This window comes from Zingiber officinale, chromosome 4A (assembly GCF_018446385.1).
Source record: "Zingiber officinale cultivar Zhangliang chromosome 4A, Zo_v1.1, whole genome shotgun sequence".
NCBI lineage: Eukaryota > Viridiplantae > Streptophyta > Magnoliopsida > Zingiberales > Zingiberaceae > Zingiber > Zingiber officinale.
In genome coordinates, this window is record NC_055992.1 from 11,425,114 (window position 1) to 11,440,160 (window position 15,047).

At 37.7% G+C, this 15,047-nt stretch overlaps 1 protein-coding gene across 1 annotated transcript; it reads left to right on the plus strand.

Moving 5' to 3' along the window:
* Window positions 1-1,191: 1,191 nt before the first annotated feature.
* LOC121969537 (protein NUCLEAR FUSION DEFECTIVE 4-like) lies at window positions 1,192-4,012 on the plus strand. The gene is made up of 3 exons (XM_042519680.1): window positions 1,192-1,448; window positions 1,929-3,395; window positions 3,489-4,012. Exons 2-3 carry the CDS (start codon window positions 2,260-2,262, stop codon window positions 3,898-3,900), a joined length of 1,548 nt encoding a protein of 515 aa, XP_042375614.1. The 5' UTR covers window positions 1,192-1,448; window positions 1,929-2,259; the 3' UTR covers window positions 3,901-4,012.
* Window positions 4,013-15,047: the final 11,035 nt, after the last annotated feature.

Sequence of the window (15,047 nt, forward strand, 5' to 3'; positions counted from 1 at the left end):
AAATAAGAGAATATTCTCTGGTGAGTAGATGATATTCTCTAATAAGTTATTACGATTCCCTAATAATGTTGTCTCCTAAAGTAGATCAGGTCGACTCTAGGTCTAGGTGGATATATGCTGAGAAACTTGCATAGGAGAAGTGGGAAGCTAAGCCTCATATATTCGACCGGCTCTAGGGTTCGACCGACTGTATGCTGAGAATCTTACATTGAAAAAGTGGGGAGTCGTGCCTCATAAACCCGACCGGCTCTGTGACTAACTGACTTTATTCTATGTGTTTGGCATTAAAGAGTGGGGAGCCAAGTCCCGGTGAAAATGACTTGTTCAGTTACACATATTTTAATTTTGATCGTTATCTCATCTTGATTTTAATTGTTATATCATCTTGACCATGAGTTCTATATTATTTCTAGGTCCGCGCACAACGTACCGAATCAATAGATTTCTAATTTAATTTGTATTGTACCTCCATTAGATCACATGAAGGCTACAAGATGAACTAATGCAATTGTATATACCAGCTTTTATTTTGTCTTCTTCCTACTATCGATGCACACATGGCTTTGCCAGAGCATTCGGCTGCCTGGCCCGTTTCATTTTCCTCAACATCAAATCCACTCCTCTCGCTCTATCTGCTTCGCCTAAAAAAATTAAACACGCCACAGCTCATCCATCTACTTCACCTAGCTGAGCAGATCTACATTATTCAATGATGAAAAGAGCAGAGAGAGAGAAAAAAAACAGGGGAACATAGTAAAATATGAGCCCTGCTAGCTCATGGGGTTATCAAGGAAACAGACTGTTCACAATGTAATATCTTTAAACTTCAGAGTTAACAGCTTTTTGCACATCTCAGTGTGTGTGTATCTTATACATGCTGCCTAGCTATTCAATGTTGAGAGGAAGATTTAGCCATCAATCATTTTAGCGTTATATTATTTTTGTCAGGGGAAAAAAAGGTGGATACAGAAATCAATTATTTGACAAACTTTGCTGAGCTGTGTGACCTGAAAGTGTTCTATCTTGGCCAGGCATCAGTGATTCAGTATGCATCTTTTACAGGGACAAAAATCCAAAGAAGTAAAAAAATAATAATAATAATAAAAAGAAGGGAATCAATAATTAAGATTGATCAATAAAGAAGTCTCAAATTCCAAACAGAAGAAGCAGTATAAATAGAAGGGAGGGATGATGACTGATTCTTGCATTGGATGAAGGTGAGTTGTGCAGGATGGAGAAGCAGGGCACGTGCATTACTTTATACCATTCACCATTTTTCATTCTGTTTTCGTTTTTAGTATGAGTTGATCCCAAATATTGAACATATACATGGATTGTTCTTCATGTGCTCATCTTCTCCATCATGCCTAGCTCTCCTGCAAATTAAGCGAAGAGTAAAGTGGCAATTTATATTTGAAACAGATAAATACACTTAGGGCTTCACATTGGTAAGCTGGTTATTTTGAGACTATCGATCATGCTTCTCTCATCTTTAATTCCTAGTAAATCTTTATTTCTATTTGGTCTGCTTATGTCTTTCTCATTTTCTCCGGACTTATATAAGATGCAGTTTGAAATTTATCGTTGGATTTATAATATTTTCCGTTTTCATGAATATGTTCTGTGTGAAATCCCCTCCTTTTGGCTGAGATTGATTGTTTTTGGTGGTGTGTTTGGTACTCCATAAAGAACATTCAAATCTGCAAAAATGATCTGTAATATAAGTTCGACCCTTTTGACTGTCGAGATAAAAGAAATCCTGCTTGTATTTGATGAAAAATACTACAAATGATCTGTACATGGAAAAGTCCACATCATAGGTTAATATGAACACCCACATAAAGATGTTTTTAAAGTGTGATTGAACTCTCTCTCTCTCAGTCACAGAATGTCTTCTTGATTTATCTTCTTTTTCTTTCTTCAAAAAGGAGAGGCAGAAGGACAGTTGATGTGCCCAATCAAAGTTATGGAGTGCAAAATTTGTGCACGCAAATGGGAGTAAAGGGCATGCTGGACATCATTCCTCCTGAACACATCATGAGTATTTGTTTAAGCTAACACTGAAGTATCTATAATCTTCTGTTAATCACTGCCGTGATTATGATAATTGTACACAGAATCATCTATAAATCTTCATAATGGCCAAAAAGGAACCACATATCAAGATTGCACTCCATTCATTTTGCCACCGTCACCTTCTCAGCCCCCATAAATTCACCACCAGCCCATTTCCGCCACCTCCACATTCATTCCTCAACCATGTCCTTTTCTTCTTCTTCTTCACTTCAATGGCTGAGTTTGGTCGCCACTATATGGCTCCAAATCTTCAATGGACCCAACACCGACTTCCCGGTGTACTCGTCGGAGCTCAAGGACCTCAAGTCCATCTCCCAAGTCGGCATCAACTTCCTCGCCTTTGCCTCCGATGCTGGGAAGCTCTTCGGCTGGTTTTCCGGCCTCGCGGCCATCTACCTTCCCCCGTGGTCGGTCGCTGCCACCGGGGCCGCCCTCGGGCTACTGGGGTACGGCCTGCAATTCCTCCTCCTAGACCACCCAAAGTTTTCCTACGCCCACATCTTCGCGCTCACCGCGGTGGCCGGCAACGGCATTTGCTGGATCAACACCGCATGCTACCTCGTCTGTATCAAGAACTTCGCCGCCGATAGCCGCCGCGTCGCCGTCGGCCTCTCCACGAGCTACGTGGGACTGAGCGCCAAGGTGTTCACGGTCATGGCCGGTGCAATATTCTACCGAAAGTCACACCACAAGGCCAAGCACTACCTCCTCCTCAATTCCATCGCCCCTGTTTTAGTTTCTCTCATCGTGGCACCCTTCATGAGGTTCATTCTTCCCTGCAAAAGCGTTTCAAATTTGAGCCTCGGATTCATAGCCATGTTCACGATCACATTAGCGACCGGAATTTCCGCAATAATTGGCACCATCGGATCGACTTCCCAAGGCTTCGCTAGAGAGTACTCTTTAAGCCTTGGTGTTCTATTAGCCTCGCCTTTGGTGGTGCCGGTTGCCATGAAATTTAAGCATGCCATGGAAGAGACCTTGCGGAACGAGAAGGAGAATAGAATTCATGATCTCGACGACGCTGAAACCGGGGAGATAATTGAGGACCTGCAGGTGAAAGAAGAGGACGACGACAAGGAAGAATCAGAGGAGGGAGTTGGCGGCGTTCAAATTCTAAGAAAGGTGGACTTTTGGTTGTACTTTTCCAGCTACTTGTTCAGCGCAACTCTTGGCTTGGTCTTCTTAAACAACCTGGGACAGATCGCCGAGTCCCGTGGACTTCCACGAGAGGAGACCTCCACCTTGGTCTCCTTGTCCTCCTCCTTCGGTTTCTTCGGCCGTCTCTTTCCGTTTCTGATCGACTACTACTCCTCGAAGTGAGCTCATCCACTTCAACGATTCGATCCTTTTTAATTCGATCGACCGATACTGAATTATCATCTCTTCTTGCGATTAATATAATGTTTCAGAAGGAGCTACGTGATTTCAAGGCCGGCATCGATGGCAACTCTCATGGCCCCGATGGCAGTGGCCTTCTTCGTCCTCTCCAACCCGACTAGGCTGTCATTGTACATGAGCACGGCAGTCATCGGAGCGTTCACCGGCGCAATCACTTCGATCGCGGTCTCCGCTACCACCGAGCTATTCGGGACCAAACACTTCGGCATCAACCACAACATCGTCGTCGCCAACATTCCTCTGGGCTCCTTCGTGTTTGGGTACCTCGCGGCTCTACTTTATCAAAGAGGAAGCGAAGAAGGGAGCCGTAGTTGCAGAGGCACTGCTTGCTACGGCAAGACCTTCCTCATTTGGGGCACCACTTGCTCCTTGGGATCACTTCTCTGCACAATTTTGTACGTGAGAACAAGAAAAGTTCGCTGAAAAACGAATATAAAGCCATACGTATATAACTTTTACAACTCCCTGCTCGATCGCAGATTGCACATACTGTTAATTAATTATGGCAAGTTGAATTCATTGATCTTGTGATGAATCTTGCTCTTGTTTGTTAGTGCTGGAACTCATGCATCATCTGTAAATATTGTTCTGTCGATTTGCGCTACTCAGATCTTCAATAAATTATGAAATGGTTGTACGTACTCCTGTCAAGCTGTCTCTGGATCTATGCCGTAATTTGGTTGGATTATTAATGGCTGCCTTTAATGTTCTAGCTAGGCTGGTGCATTTACTGTTCATCAGAATACATTATTGTTTACAGGAACGGAATTTAACTGATATTGATATGTAACTAAATATGATTAGACGATGGAAAGAGAATGTACTCGAAGGTAGCTATGTCACTAGTTCGATTATTTTCTAAACGCATATCATAAAACACATGATTCGTGTCATTAGTTGTGTTTCAATGACTCTCAAGTAGATTATAATTTCACGCAATTGTGATCTGTCAATATGAACTAATCCTTATCATTTCGACCACTTGTGGTGGTGATATTTTAAAGTTGCGGGAGATTAATAAAGAGAAAGAATTTTTTAATTGATTTATGTAAAAAAAATTCGAATAGTGCTATTATTTAATAGATTAAATTCTGTAATGAATATTACAAAAGGAAGACCAACACTATTTTGGAAGTACTTGCGGGAGATTAAAGTTGTATTTTGGAAGTACTTGCAGGAGAAAATGTATTTATCGATCATGTATTTATCGAGCGTATATATATATATATATATATATATTAATGAATTGTCAAGAGATCGTCATGAAAATACTAACTGAGCAAAGCTTCTCGATACGTACCAGCAGATCCATGAATGGAAGGTCGAAAATATGAAGTCAGCATGGCATAATCCTGAGGCAATAATCAATCAAATCTATATATTTGAAGAAATATTTCTTTTGGAGCCATTGATGAATAGATTGAGGTGACGGCACAATTATCGAAACACTTGAGCCACATAAAAAATAAGGCCCCTAAAAGTGCGTGCCTGCACATCTCATTATTATTATTATTATTTCATTTTCATAAATTTTAAAAATTATAATAATTGTAGTGGTAATAATTTAACAATTATTAAAATACTTTTAAATGGTATATTATATATGCTCGGCTTAGATTTGTTCCATAATTAAATATGATAACTGAATAAAATAATTGTAATATTTATTATTACCAAATTGTTACAATTTACTTTTACCAATTTATGGTAAAAGCTCTTTTAATTCTATATGTGGATAATTAACAATATAAAAAGTACATACTTTAAATATATTTAGTTCATCCCAAATTAATAAACTCTTCCAAAATCTCAATTTTAAAATGTTACACTCGTTTCTAACATTCCCGTTAACCCATCTCAACATCAATACGGAAGAAAAAAATGAAAAGGCCAAACTCTCAAGCTACATCGATATATCAACATCTATAGATTAATCTCCTCAATTAAACCATGCATCAGCATCTATGGCTAACTTTTCTAGCTCCCAAAGCCTATTCTAAGCTTCTTAAATTTTCTCTACTTTAAGCTCTCCAAAGTTCCTGTTCCAACTCTCTAAGAGTACGTTTGATTAAAGATTATTTTTAATAATTTTGATTATCCATTTAAGAATATCAATGAAAATCTTGTTTAATTTAGATAATCGATGATTTTCGAATAATATTTCATGTTCGACACGTCAGTAAAAAAATACGTACAACTCGGAATAGGAAAATCTAGGAAAACTGAGGTTTTTTTTGTTTCCGGATTAAAAAATTTTTTTACGAAAAATATCCTTCGATAAAAGAAAAACATAAAAATAGAAAAATAGAAAAAAAAACGTAAAAAATAAAAAAAAACATTTAAAAAATAAAAAAAATTTAAAAAACGCATAAAAAATATTAAAAAATCTATAAAAAAATAAAAATATTAAAAAAAAATGTAAAAATATAAAAACTAAAAATAAAAAAACGTAAAAATAGGAAAAACATAAAAAAAATTAAAAAAACTTTTAAAATAAAAAACGTAAAAAATAATAAAAATAAAATTTTGAAAATTTGAAAAACGTAAAAAACAAAAAAGAAAAAAAAATGCAAGAAAGGAAAAAAAAATAAAAAAACACATAAAAATAAAAAAATAAAGAACAAGTAAAAATTTTTTAAAAAAAAAGTAGAGTTTAAAAATAATAATAATAATAATAATAATAATAATAATAATATTATTATTATTATGTATGATATATTTTGTAACTGAGGATAATATAGTAAAATATTAAATTAGGTTATTTATTAAAATTTTCAAATAAATAAGTTTTTATTGTATTAGCTAAATTGAACTAAACAACATTTGGTTATATTTTATTTCCCATAATCTTGGTCATGTGATTATTTGGTAATTACATAACCAAGATTGTAGATGATAACTTAAACTAAATGCACCATAAGTCCTTTAACTTAGCCTGTATAGTTATTAGTCGTTAATAAATATAGTAAACATTCATTATTCATAGAGACTAGTAATCATGTACACACATTACGTATGTAATATAATGCATGAATATGCATAAATTATATAAAATAAATATTTACTTTAGGTAATTAAACAATATTATCAATGCTAGTATAATTTATTCTACAAAAATCTTAATCTAAAAATAAAATAGAAATTAAGTTATTCATCATATCTTAAGTTATGTAGCGAGAATATCTTATATCAATCGAAGAATCGATAAGATACGACAGAGATGGATAGATGTGACTATGATTTTTTTTTCAAAGAATCGATGAGATATAGATGGATTAATGTGGTTTTATCGATATACAAAAGAGCCTAAACAGATGGATTGATGCGTAGTGATATATAAAGGATAAGAAGGAAAAAGCTATAGGAAAAATTAGAGAGGGGGAGGGGACGAGAGAATGATATAGAATCGATGGGGATTGAGGTAGCGAGAATAAGCAATGCAGATAATAGAAATTGGGTTATGCGTATGTGATTTAAGAAGGATAAGAAGTTGAAATTTCTAATAAGTCGGTATGAAAAGAAAAATGGATATAAATGTAACCTAATTTTAAGTTTCACCTAATCAATTGAGAGTTATTTATTAAAGGGTTCAAATTCGTAATTAAAGTAATATTAATAGAGATTGATGCGATGATAATCAGATAATGGGGTCCAATTAAGTATGGGTCAAAGGATGGAAATAGCAGCTGACGTGGAGGTCAAAGTCAAGGAGATTAATGCAGACAACCAACGGGCTCACCAAAGGAGGGACGAGTGGAGCTCTCCTACAGTGGCCGATCGGGCATGAACCGCCTGACTGGCAAAGGCTGGTCCAAACAGAACGCCCGTACAACCAAGATTATCAGACACTCATCATGGAGCAGAAGGAACGTTGGGACAACCAAAGCGTTAGTTCGGTTGAGCGAAAACATGCTAATGAGTCGAGTCACCATAGGGAAGAGTAGCTGAGTTCGTCCGAGCGAAGGAGTTTCCAGCCGAGCAACTATTTCGCTCGGTCGAGTAGAGGGATCATTGATGTATCTCTTAATATCCTTCTGGGAGATAATGCCGCTACACAAGGCATGGTCAACAAGCGGATCATACGACAGAAGCTTCTACTGTCTTATCAGGGATATGCATGCCAGATACAGATGCATTTTCCTAAGAAGTCCTTTGATAGGATAAATTGGAGAACGTGCTCATGCCTCGAGGAGCATGCACGTTGTCTACTAGGGCACTATATAAAGAAGGGTTCATGTACTAGCGGAGGTACGCATTATTTACTATTCACACTTGTGCTCACTATTGCTCCGTCTTCTTCCCTCTTTCTAGTGACTGACTTGAGCGTCAGAGGACCAACATCGGAGACTTCTTTTCTAACTCGACACTGATATTTCTTATATTGTAGAATAGAGTATGATCTATATCGAGTCAATACATTCTCAGTTTAGGTATCTTCTCAATTTTCGGGACTATTATAATTAATGGGATTAATGGTTAAAATGATTAAATTGTCCTTATTTTTTCAAAGGATGTTATGTTTAGGCTCCGTTTGGTATACATGATAGGATAGAATTGGGTTGATTAGGATAGGATTAAAGGTAGGATAAATAATCCCTCTTGAGGCAAAGGTATTATGAATCCTACCCCTAATCATCCATAATCCTACCCCTAATCAACTCTACCAAACACTTGATTAAAAACCTTTTGAAAATATAATCCTATCCTATCATGCATACCAAACGGAGCCTAAGTCTGCACCTATAAAAGTCCAAGATATATCGGTATCTTAAAACACGGTGCTTAGATTTTTGCTGAAATGATTAAATTGTTCTTATTTTATATTATAGTCAGATTATGAATGTAACAGTAAATAATATTAATTCGAACTTTATAATTGAATAAATGACGTTGGCATGCCCGATGCTGACATCTCACTCATTTAATGCCGCTTCGATGACATTTTGAACCCGTCATTTGGGAGCAATTGAACCGTCATCCAGACTCGAGCTAAAACGTCCGGTTCAAATTAAAAACGAAATTTCAAGGGGGAAAAGTTAAATCAGATTTCCTCTGATCCTGTCAAAAATAAAAAATAAAAAAATCTTATTCTTTTGCTATATACAATAGTGATACGATTATAATATTCCGGTTCTAATTTACGAACCGGATTCGTCGCACTGATAAAAAAGCACAAGAGTCGCACGGCATGTTGCTGAGCCTAAAGTATTGAGAGCTTCGTGCACAAAACCTGCTTGTTGTTTTGTCAAAGAGAAGCCTCAATTCTTATTCTCGGACTGGAAATCTCCACTTGTGCGATTGTAGATTTGGAGGTTTGGTGGGAGATGATTCGAGTCGAAATGGAGGCACTGTAGTGTTGTTCGAATGACAACGACACCAAATGAAAAGGCAAAAGCAGGAGGGATTCTGCAGAATAGAAAAAAGATACGTCGCCCGATAGGTGCTCGACGAAATTCCTCTCATTATAATTAGTTAAATATTATCGATTGCGACTTTAAATTTGAGTGATGCTTGTGTGATATCATACTGATGTTTGTATCTAAATGGCCGTTTAATCATGAATGCTTGGTGTTTAGAAAATAATGGCGACCGATGGAAGAGGTTCAAGTGTGGGCATGCACCAGTTATGCCATGCACATGGAGATGTACTAGATGAACACCTGAGTTCCATCAACGCATTCATGGCAACCTCGAGGTAGGAACTAGATCCGGGAACTACAATCTACCAGACTGATCGGCAGAATTTAATGTGAGGATTTAAGGGGCAGGGATCCTCTGGTCCAGAATCCTTGGACCAATCCTGGACTCTTGCATGTTCATTGGATGGGTGGACTGTACCTCACCTATTAAATAAGCGGGGTCCAATGTTAGACGTTGCATCAGTTGCAACGTCGGGAAGATGAAGGGGTGCCGATCCTTCATCTTCCTCCATTGAAAGCTATCATCAAGGCATCGGTTGGTAACCGATGTATTGCTTGATATAAATGGTGGCGTCCAAGGCAATCAAAAAGGTGTGCGATCAAGGTGAGCAAAGGGATTGTGAAGGTGTTCAGAGAAGAAAGCTGAGAGGTGATTTGGTCGAGCAAAGGAAGAACATCCAGAGTGAGATTTGGTTCATGAATATAGAAGCTCTTTCCGGTTGCTCCGTGATCGTGCTTCCGACAGCAGCAATTTCTTCATCGACCGACGTCTTTGGTTGCGGTTCTTCGAGAGATCCATGTGAGTAGTTACCGCATTATTTAATTGTTTTGTTTTAGTTTTCATGCTCTCAAAACTACCAACAATGGTATCAGAGCATGTATAGTTTTGACAGCATGAAAAACGACGCCGAAAAGCTCGTGTTTTTCCTTCTTCTGTTGCGAAGAAGAAGATGAACAGTGAATTGAATCGATTGAAATTTCGTTTCAATTGATTCAAAAAATCACGAACAGCGTGTATTTTTTTGTTTGAATCGATTGTTCAATCGATTCAAATATTTGAATCGATTGAATAAGGAATTGAATCGATTCAATTGATGGCACAGTGCTTTGTTGAATCGATTCGTCAATCGATTAAAAATCATGTACAGTAATATTTTCGATATTTGAATCGATTCATTTCAAAATCTGAATCGATTAAAGATCGAATGAAAAAGGAATGAACAGTTTCGAAGCACAGTGCATACATGTGCATATATATTTTTTTTTCTTCACATTAATAAACCGTAGATGTGAATATTAATTAAATATATTTATTAATTAATTAAATGCATATAGTTATGTATTATTAATTAATAAATAGATATTTAATTTCTGGTTCAATTTACTGAAAATTGAATCATACCAACTTATCTGATCAAATCCCGGTCTGGTTTAAATTATTAGTTAATTTAAGCAAACCAATTTGATTCAATAATATCTAAAGCTGGTTCAAATTATTTGTTGGTTTAACCAGCTCAGTTTATTATTGAATTAATAAGGGTGATCTTGAGATCCATAAGTTGGGCCAATCAAATATGACCGGATTAGTTCCGTTGTGCCAGATTTGATCAAAAACATTAGATTTGTTCTAATGACTCAGACTTAATCCAATGGGCATTGGATAAATCAAACAGACCTGAGTTTGATTAATAAGTCTGTGATTGACTCAAATGGGCTTAAACAAAAATAGAACATAGGTCCAATTAGATTAGTTCTAATGAGGACAATAGATTAAGCTTAAGATTCGGATTCATGATCGACCAATCCAATGTGTCAGTGTGTATACTGTATATTTTGTTCTATATGTGGGAATTGAATTTGACCGATTTTGTACTGGTCAGTCGGTTTTGTACTGACATCATATTTTTCAATTCCAGATACAAAGAACGATATACACGATGACTGGTCGCTATGAACGACAACATGAGCTGTGGGAGGAGATCAAGAAGCTGGAATATGACCCGGATCACGGAGTCGGTAGGCTTATTGGTCAGCTCGATTGGTTGTTCTGGAATCTCGAGCAAGAAGGGTATCCAGTTCAGGAAACAGAAAGAAGATTTTCTCTGGTTTATTCATTATCGGAGCATCTGAGGCAGATAACATTCCAACTTTGGGATGATTCTGATGGGCACATCTCATACTCAGAGATGTGCAGACAACTACTTCATCTGCAATGGGGGCCTGATGAATCTGAAGAGGATCCAGAAATGGAGTCTGAAGATTTAAAGGAGGATCCAAATCCTGTAGAATCTGAAGATGATCCTGAAATGAACTTTGAAGAATTTGAAGAGGATCCAGAAATAGATCCTGAAGATTCTGAGGAAGATCCAGAGATGGATTCCGAGGACGATCCAGAGATGGATCCTGAGGAGGATCTAGAGATGGATCCCGAAGGATCAGAGGAGGATCCTCAGGAGTGTGTAGAAGATCCAGAGATGGATCTGATGGATACATCTGAGGCTGATCCACCTATCATAGAATCTGGGATAAACGGGATGCAATTACCCACTGCTCTAGCATTTATCCTAGTGAGAGTAGTGCTAGCTTATCTAGTTTATTAGTGTTCTGTTACTGTCGTTATGTACGAACAGTGTAAGCTCATCTAGTTTTTGAGTCATATAATAATTTCTGTTGTTTTGTACGAACAGAATTATATAATAAAAGTTATGTTATATGTTAACTAACTTGGAAATGATTAGTTCATTTCATGATATGATTAGTTCATATAAATATGATTCATTCATTAGATGGGATGTGTGCAATAAAATTGGTCAATATTGATTAGATTAGAACATACAAATGATGAGTGGAAACAATGTTATCACTTGATTTTGTAAACTAATTCTAATTTACACTGAGTCAATGATTAATTGCACATATATGAATTACACTAAAATAATAAATAATTTATTTATTTATGTAGATCATGGCAACTAAAAACATCATAGCTGAACTCAATAAGGGTGAGAAATTATATGGGGATAACTACAAAATCTGGCACCTCAAGATACAATATGTTCTTGAGGAATAAGAAGTTCTGGAGGCTGTAAACTAAATCATGGAGGAACCGGCTGATGGTTCCACAGCACAGCACAGACATGACCTTGATGCCTATAAGGCATGGAAAAGGAAGGACTCCATTGCTAAGGGTATATTGATTTGTTCAATGGTGGATGACCTGGTATTTGAGTATGAGTCATTACCATCAGCTCATGCTGTCTGGGTAGCCCTCAGAGAGAAGTACAGTGGAGTCAGTCTGAGTAAGCTCCGTCAGCTAACTATCAAGTTTGATGGTTGTAAAAAGCGCTCGAATGTTACCATGGCCCAACATCTCAGGGAGATGGGTAACATGATTCGAGAGCTTAAGACTGCTGGTTATACGTTGACCGATGAACAACAGGTTCAGGCAGTTATCCGTTCCCTTCCTGATTCTTGGGAAACGATGAAACAGAACCTGACCCATAGTGAGAGTATCAAGACTTTCACTGATGTCTCACGCCATGTGGAACTTGAGGCGGAGAGGATTGAATCCGCAAGGATTTCGGGTCAAGCTTTTGTAGATGAAGGTTCTAGTTCCAAGAATAAGAACAAGTGGTTCAAGAAAGGAAAGGGGAAAGGAAAGGAGGCTAATGCTGTTGCTGCGAAAAACCAAATCAAGAAGAAAGGAAAGAAATATGGACAAAAACCTAAGAGCAGGTTGACTTGCTTCAACTGTGGCAAGAAGGGCCATTTTGCTCGGGATTGTACTGAACCTAAAAAGGTAGATCCATTTTTGTCTTCTTTCCATGAGCAATATGTTGCGAGTACAGTGTTGTTAGCTGATTCGTATCCTTTGTGGATTGTAGATTCAGGAGCAACGAACCACGTAGCTCGTGATCGAGCTACATATGTGGAGTACCGTCGGGTACCAGCTGGCAACAAATGGATATATGTAGGAAACAATGCAAGAATTGAAGTCAAAGGAATTGGCACTTGCAAGCTCAACCTACGTGGTGGAGGCACCTTGTTTCTACACAATGTCCTATACGCTCCTGAGATTCGACGGAATCTGGTTTCCGTTATTTGTCTTCTTGATTTAGGTTACAATGTAAATTTTTATAGCCGTTGTGTGGAACTTCGAATTAACTCTGTGTTAATTGGATATGGTTATGTAACAAATGGTTTTATGGTTCTTGATGTAAAACCAAATAATAATAGTTGTTTTTCAAATATTGCTCTTACTAGTAATGCTGATGTTAATGATGAAATTTGGCATGCTAGATTGGGACATATAGGACAAGAACGAATGAATAGATTAGCTAAGGAGGGTCTCTTAGGCACTCATGCTAAGATTAACTTGTCTATATGTGAGCATTGTCTTGCTGGAAAGACGACTAGAAAACCATTTGGTAAGGCTATTAGGGCTGATTCACCATTGCAATTAATTCATTCGGATATTTGTGGTCCAATGAATGTGAAGGCTAGAAATGGAAGTTCTTATTTCATTACATTTATCGATGACTTCACACGTTTTGGTCATGTGTATTTGATTTCTCACAAATCTGAAGCATTGGATTGCTTTATTCGTTACTTGAAGGAAGTTGAGAATCAATTGGAACGTAAGGTTAAAACCTTGCGCACTGACCATGGAGGAGAATATTTGTCTGATCAGTTCAAGACAATGTGTAATGAGAAAGGGATTATTAGACAGCTAACTGTCCCTGGAACTCCACAGCAAAATGGGGTTGCTGAAAGAAAAAATAGGACTCTTCTTGAAATGGTTAGGTCTATGATGGCGCAAGCTAATTTGCCAATCTCCTATTGGGGAGATGCATTACTAGTAGCAACCTATATACTTAACAAAGTACCTTCAAAGTCAGTTCCATCTACCCCACATGAATGTTGGACAGGCAGAAAACCGAATTTGAGTAATCTGAGACCTTGGGAGTCAGCTACCTACGTTCATGATAAGACTCACGAATATGGAAAACTAGGACCCAGAGGTAAGAAGTGTATCTTTATAAGGTACTCTGAGACCTCTAAGGGTTATGTTTTTATTGGTGAGCGACAAGATGGAACCATCTCTGAAATAGAGTCAAGAGATGCTACTTTTCTAGAAACTGAGTTCCCAACACGAGGTGAAGTTGATAAGACAATTCCTCTATATGAGATAGAGGAGGAGGATAATGTTCCTTTATCAACAAGTCAGGAGATGCCTGAATCTAGTCAACCGAGTGGGAGTAATTTGCCATTGAATGAGTCAGTTTCTCAACAGTCTAACCTTCGAACAAGTAGTTGTTAGATTATTCCTCGAAGAAGGTTTGATATTGAGAATGAGGCATTGATGGTTCTCCCAGTTGATGATGAGGAACCTCGAACAGTTGAGGAAGCTTTGAGAAGCTCAGTTAGAAAAGAATGGAAAATTGTAATGGATGAAGAAATGGAGTCAATGAGAAAGAATCAAGTTTGGGATTTAGTCGATCTTCCTCCGGGCCGAAGGGCTATTGGGAATAAGTGGATTCTCAAAGTAAAGAGGAAAGTAGATGGATCGATTAATCGATACAAAGCTCGATTAGTTGCAAAAGGATATACCCAAATGGAGGGTATTGACTTTGAAGAGACATTCTCCCCAGTTGTGAAGTTTGTTAGGATCTTAGATGGCTAGAGGGGGGGGTGAATAGCCTCTTAAAAACTTAAACAAAGATTTCTACAGAGAAACTTGTTAGCACAGCGGAATTAGGAAACTAAAACAAAGGAAACAAGTACACTAACACACGGATTTACGAGGTTCGGGGATAACTTGCCCCTACTCCTCGGCGTGTCCGTAAGGTGGACGACTCCTTGATCTTCGGTAGATCGCACCCCGGAAAAATTCCGGCTAAAGATCCTCCTTCTCGGTGGAGTAACCTCTCCACAAAGTCTCAAGAAATATATATATGTTAAAGCACGAGACTTACAGAGCTCGGTGGCAAAGAAGAATGAACTAATGCTTACAACCACGCGAGGATCAGTGGAAACAAGAACTCACAGATCGTAGTTTTTCACACGAGAGCTCAAGAACGATCAACAGAACCTCTTTCTTTCTTTCTTGCTTTCTTACTTGCTTGTTCTTCTTTACTCTCGCTGTTTTCT

Excerpts from the sequence above, each read along its gene's own strand:
- LOC121969537 (XM_042519680.1), top strand. The coding sequence starts at position 2,260 with ATGTCCTTTTCTTCTTCTTCTTCACTTCAATGGCTGAGTTTGGTCGCC. Across the intron at positions 3,396-3,488 it reads ATCGACTACTACTCCTCGAA|AAGGAGCTACGTGATTTCAA; the intron begins GTGAGCTCATCC and ends ATAATGTTTCAG.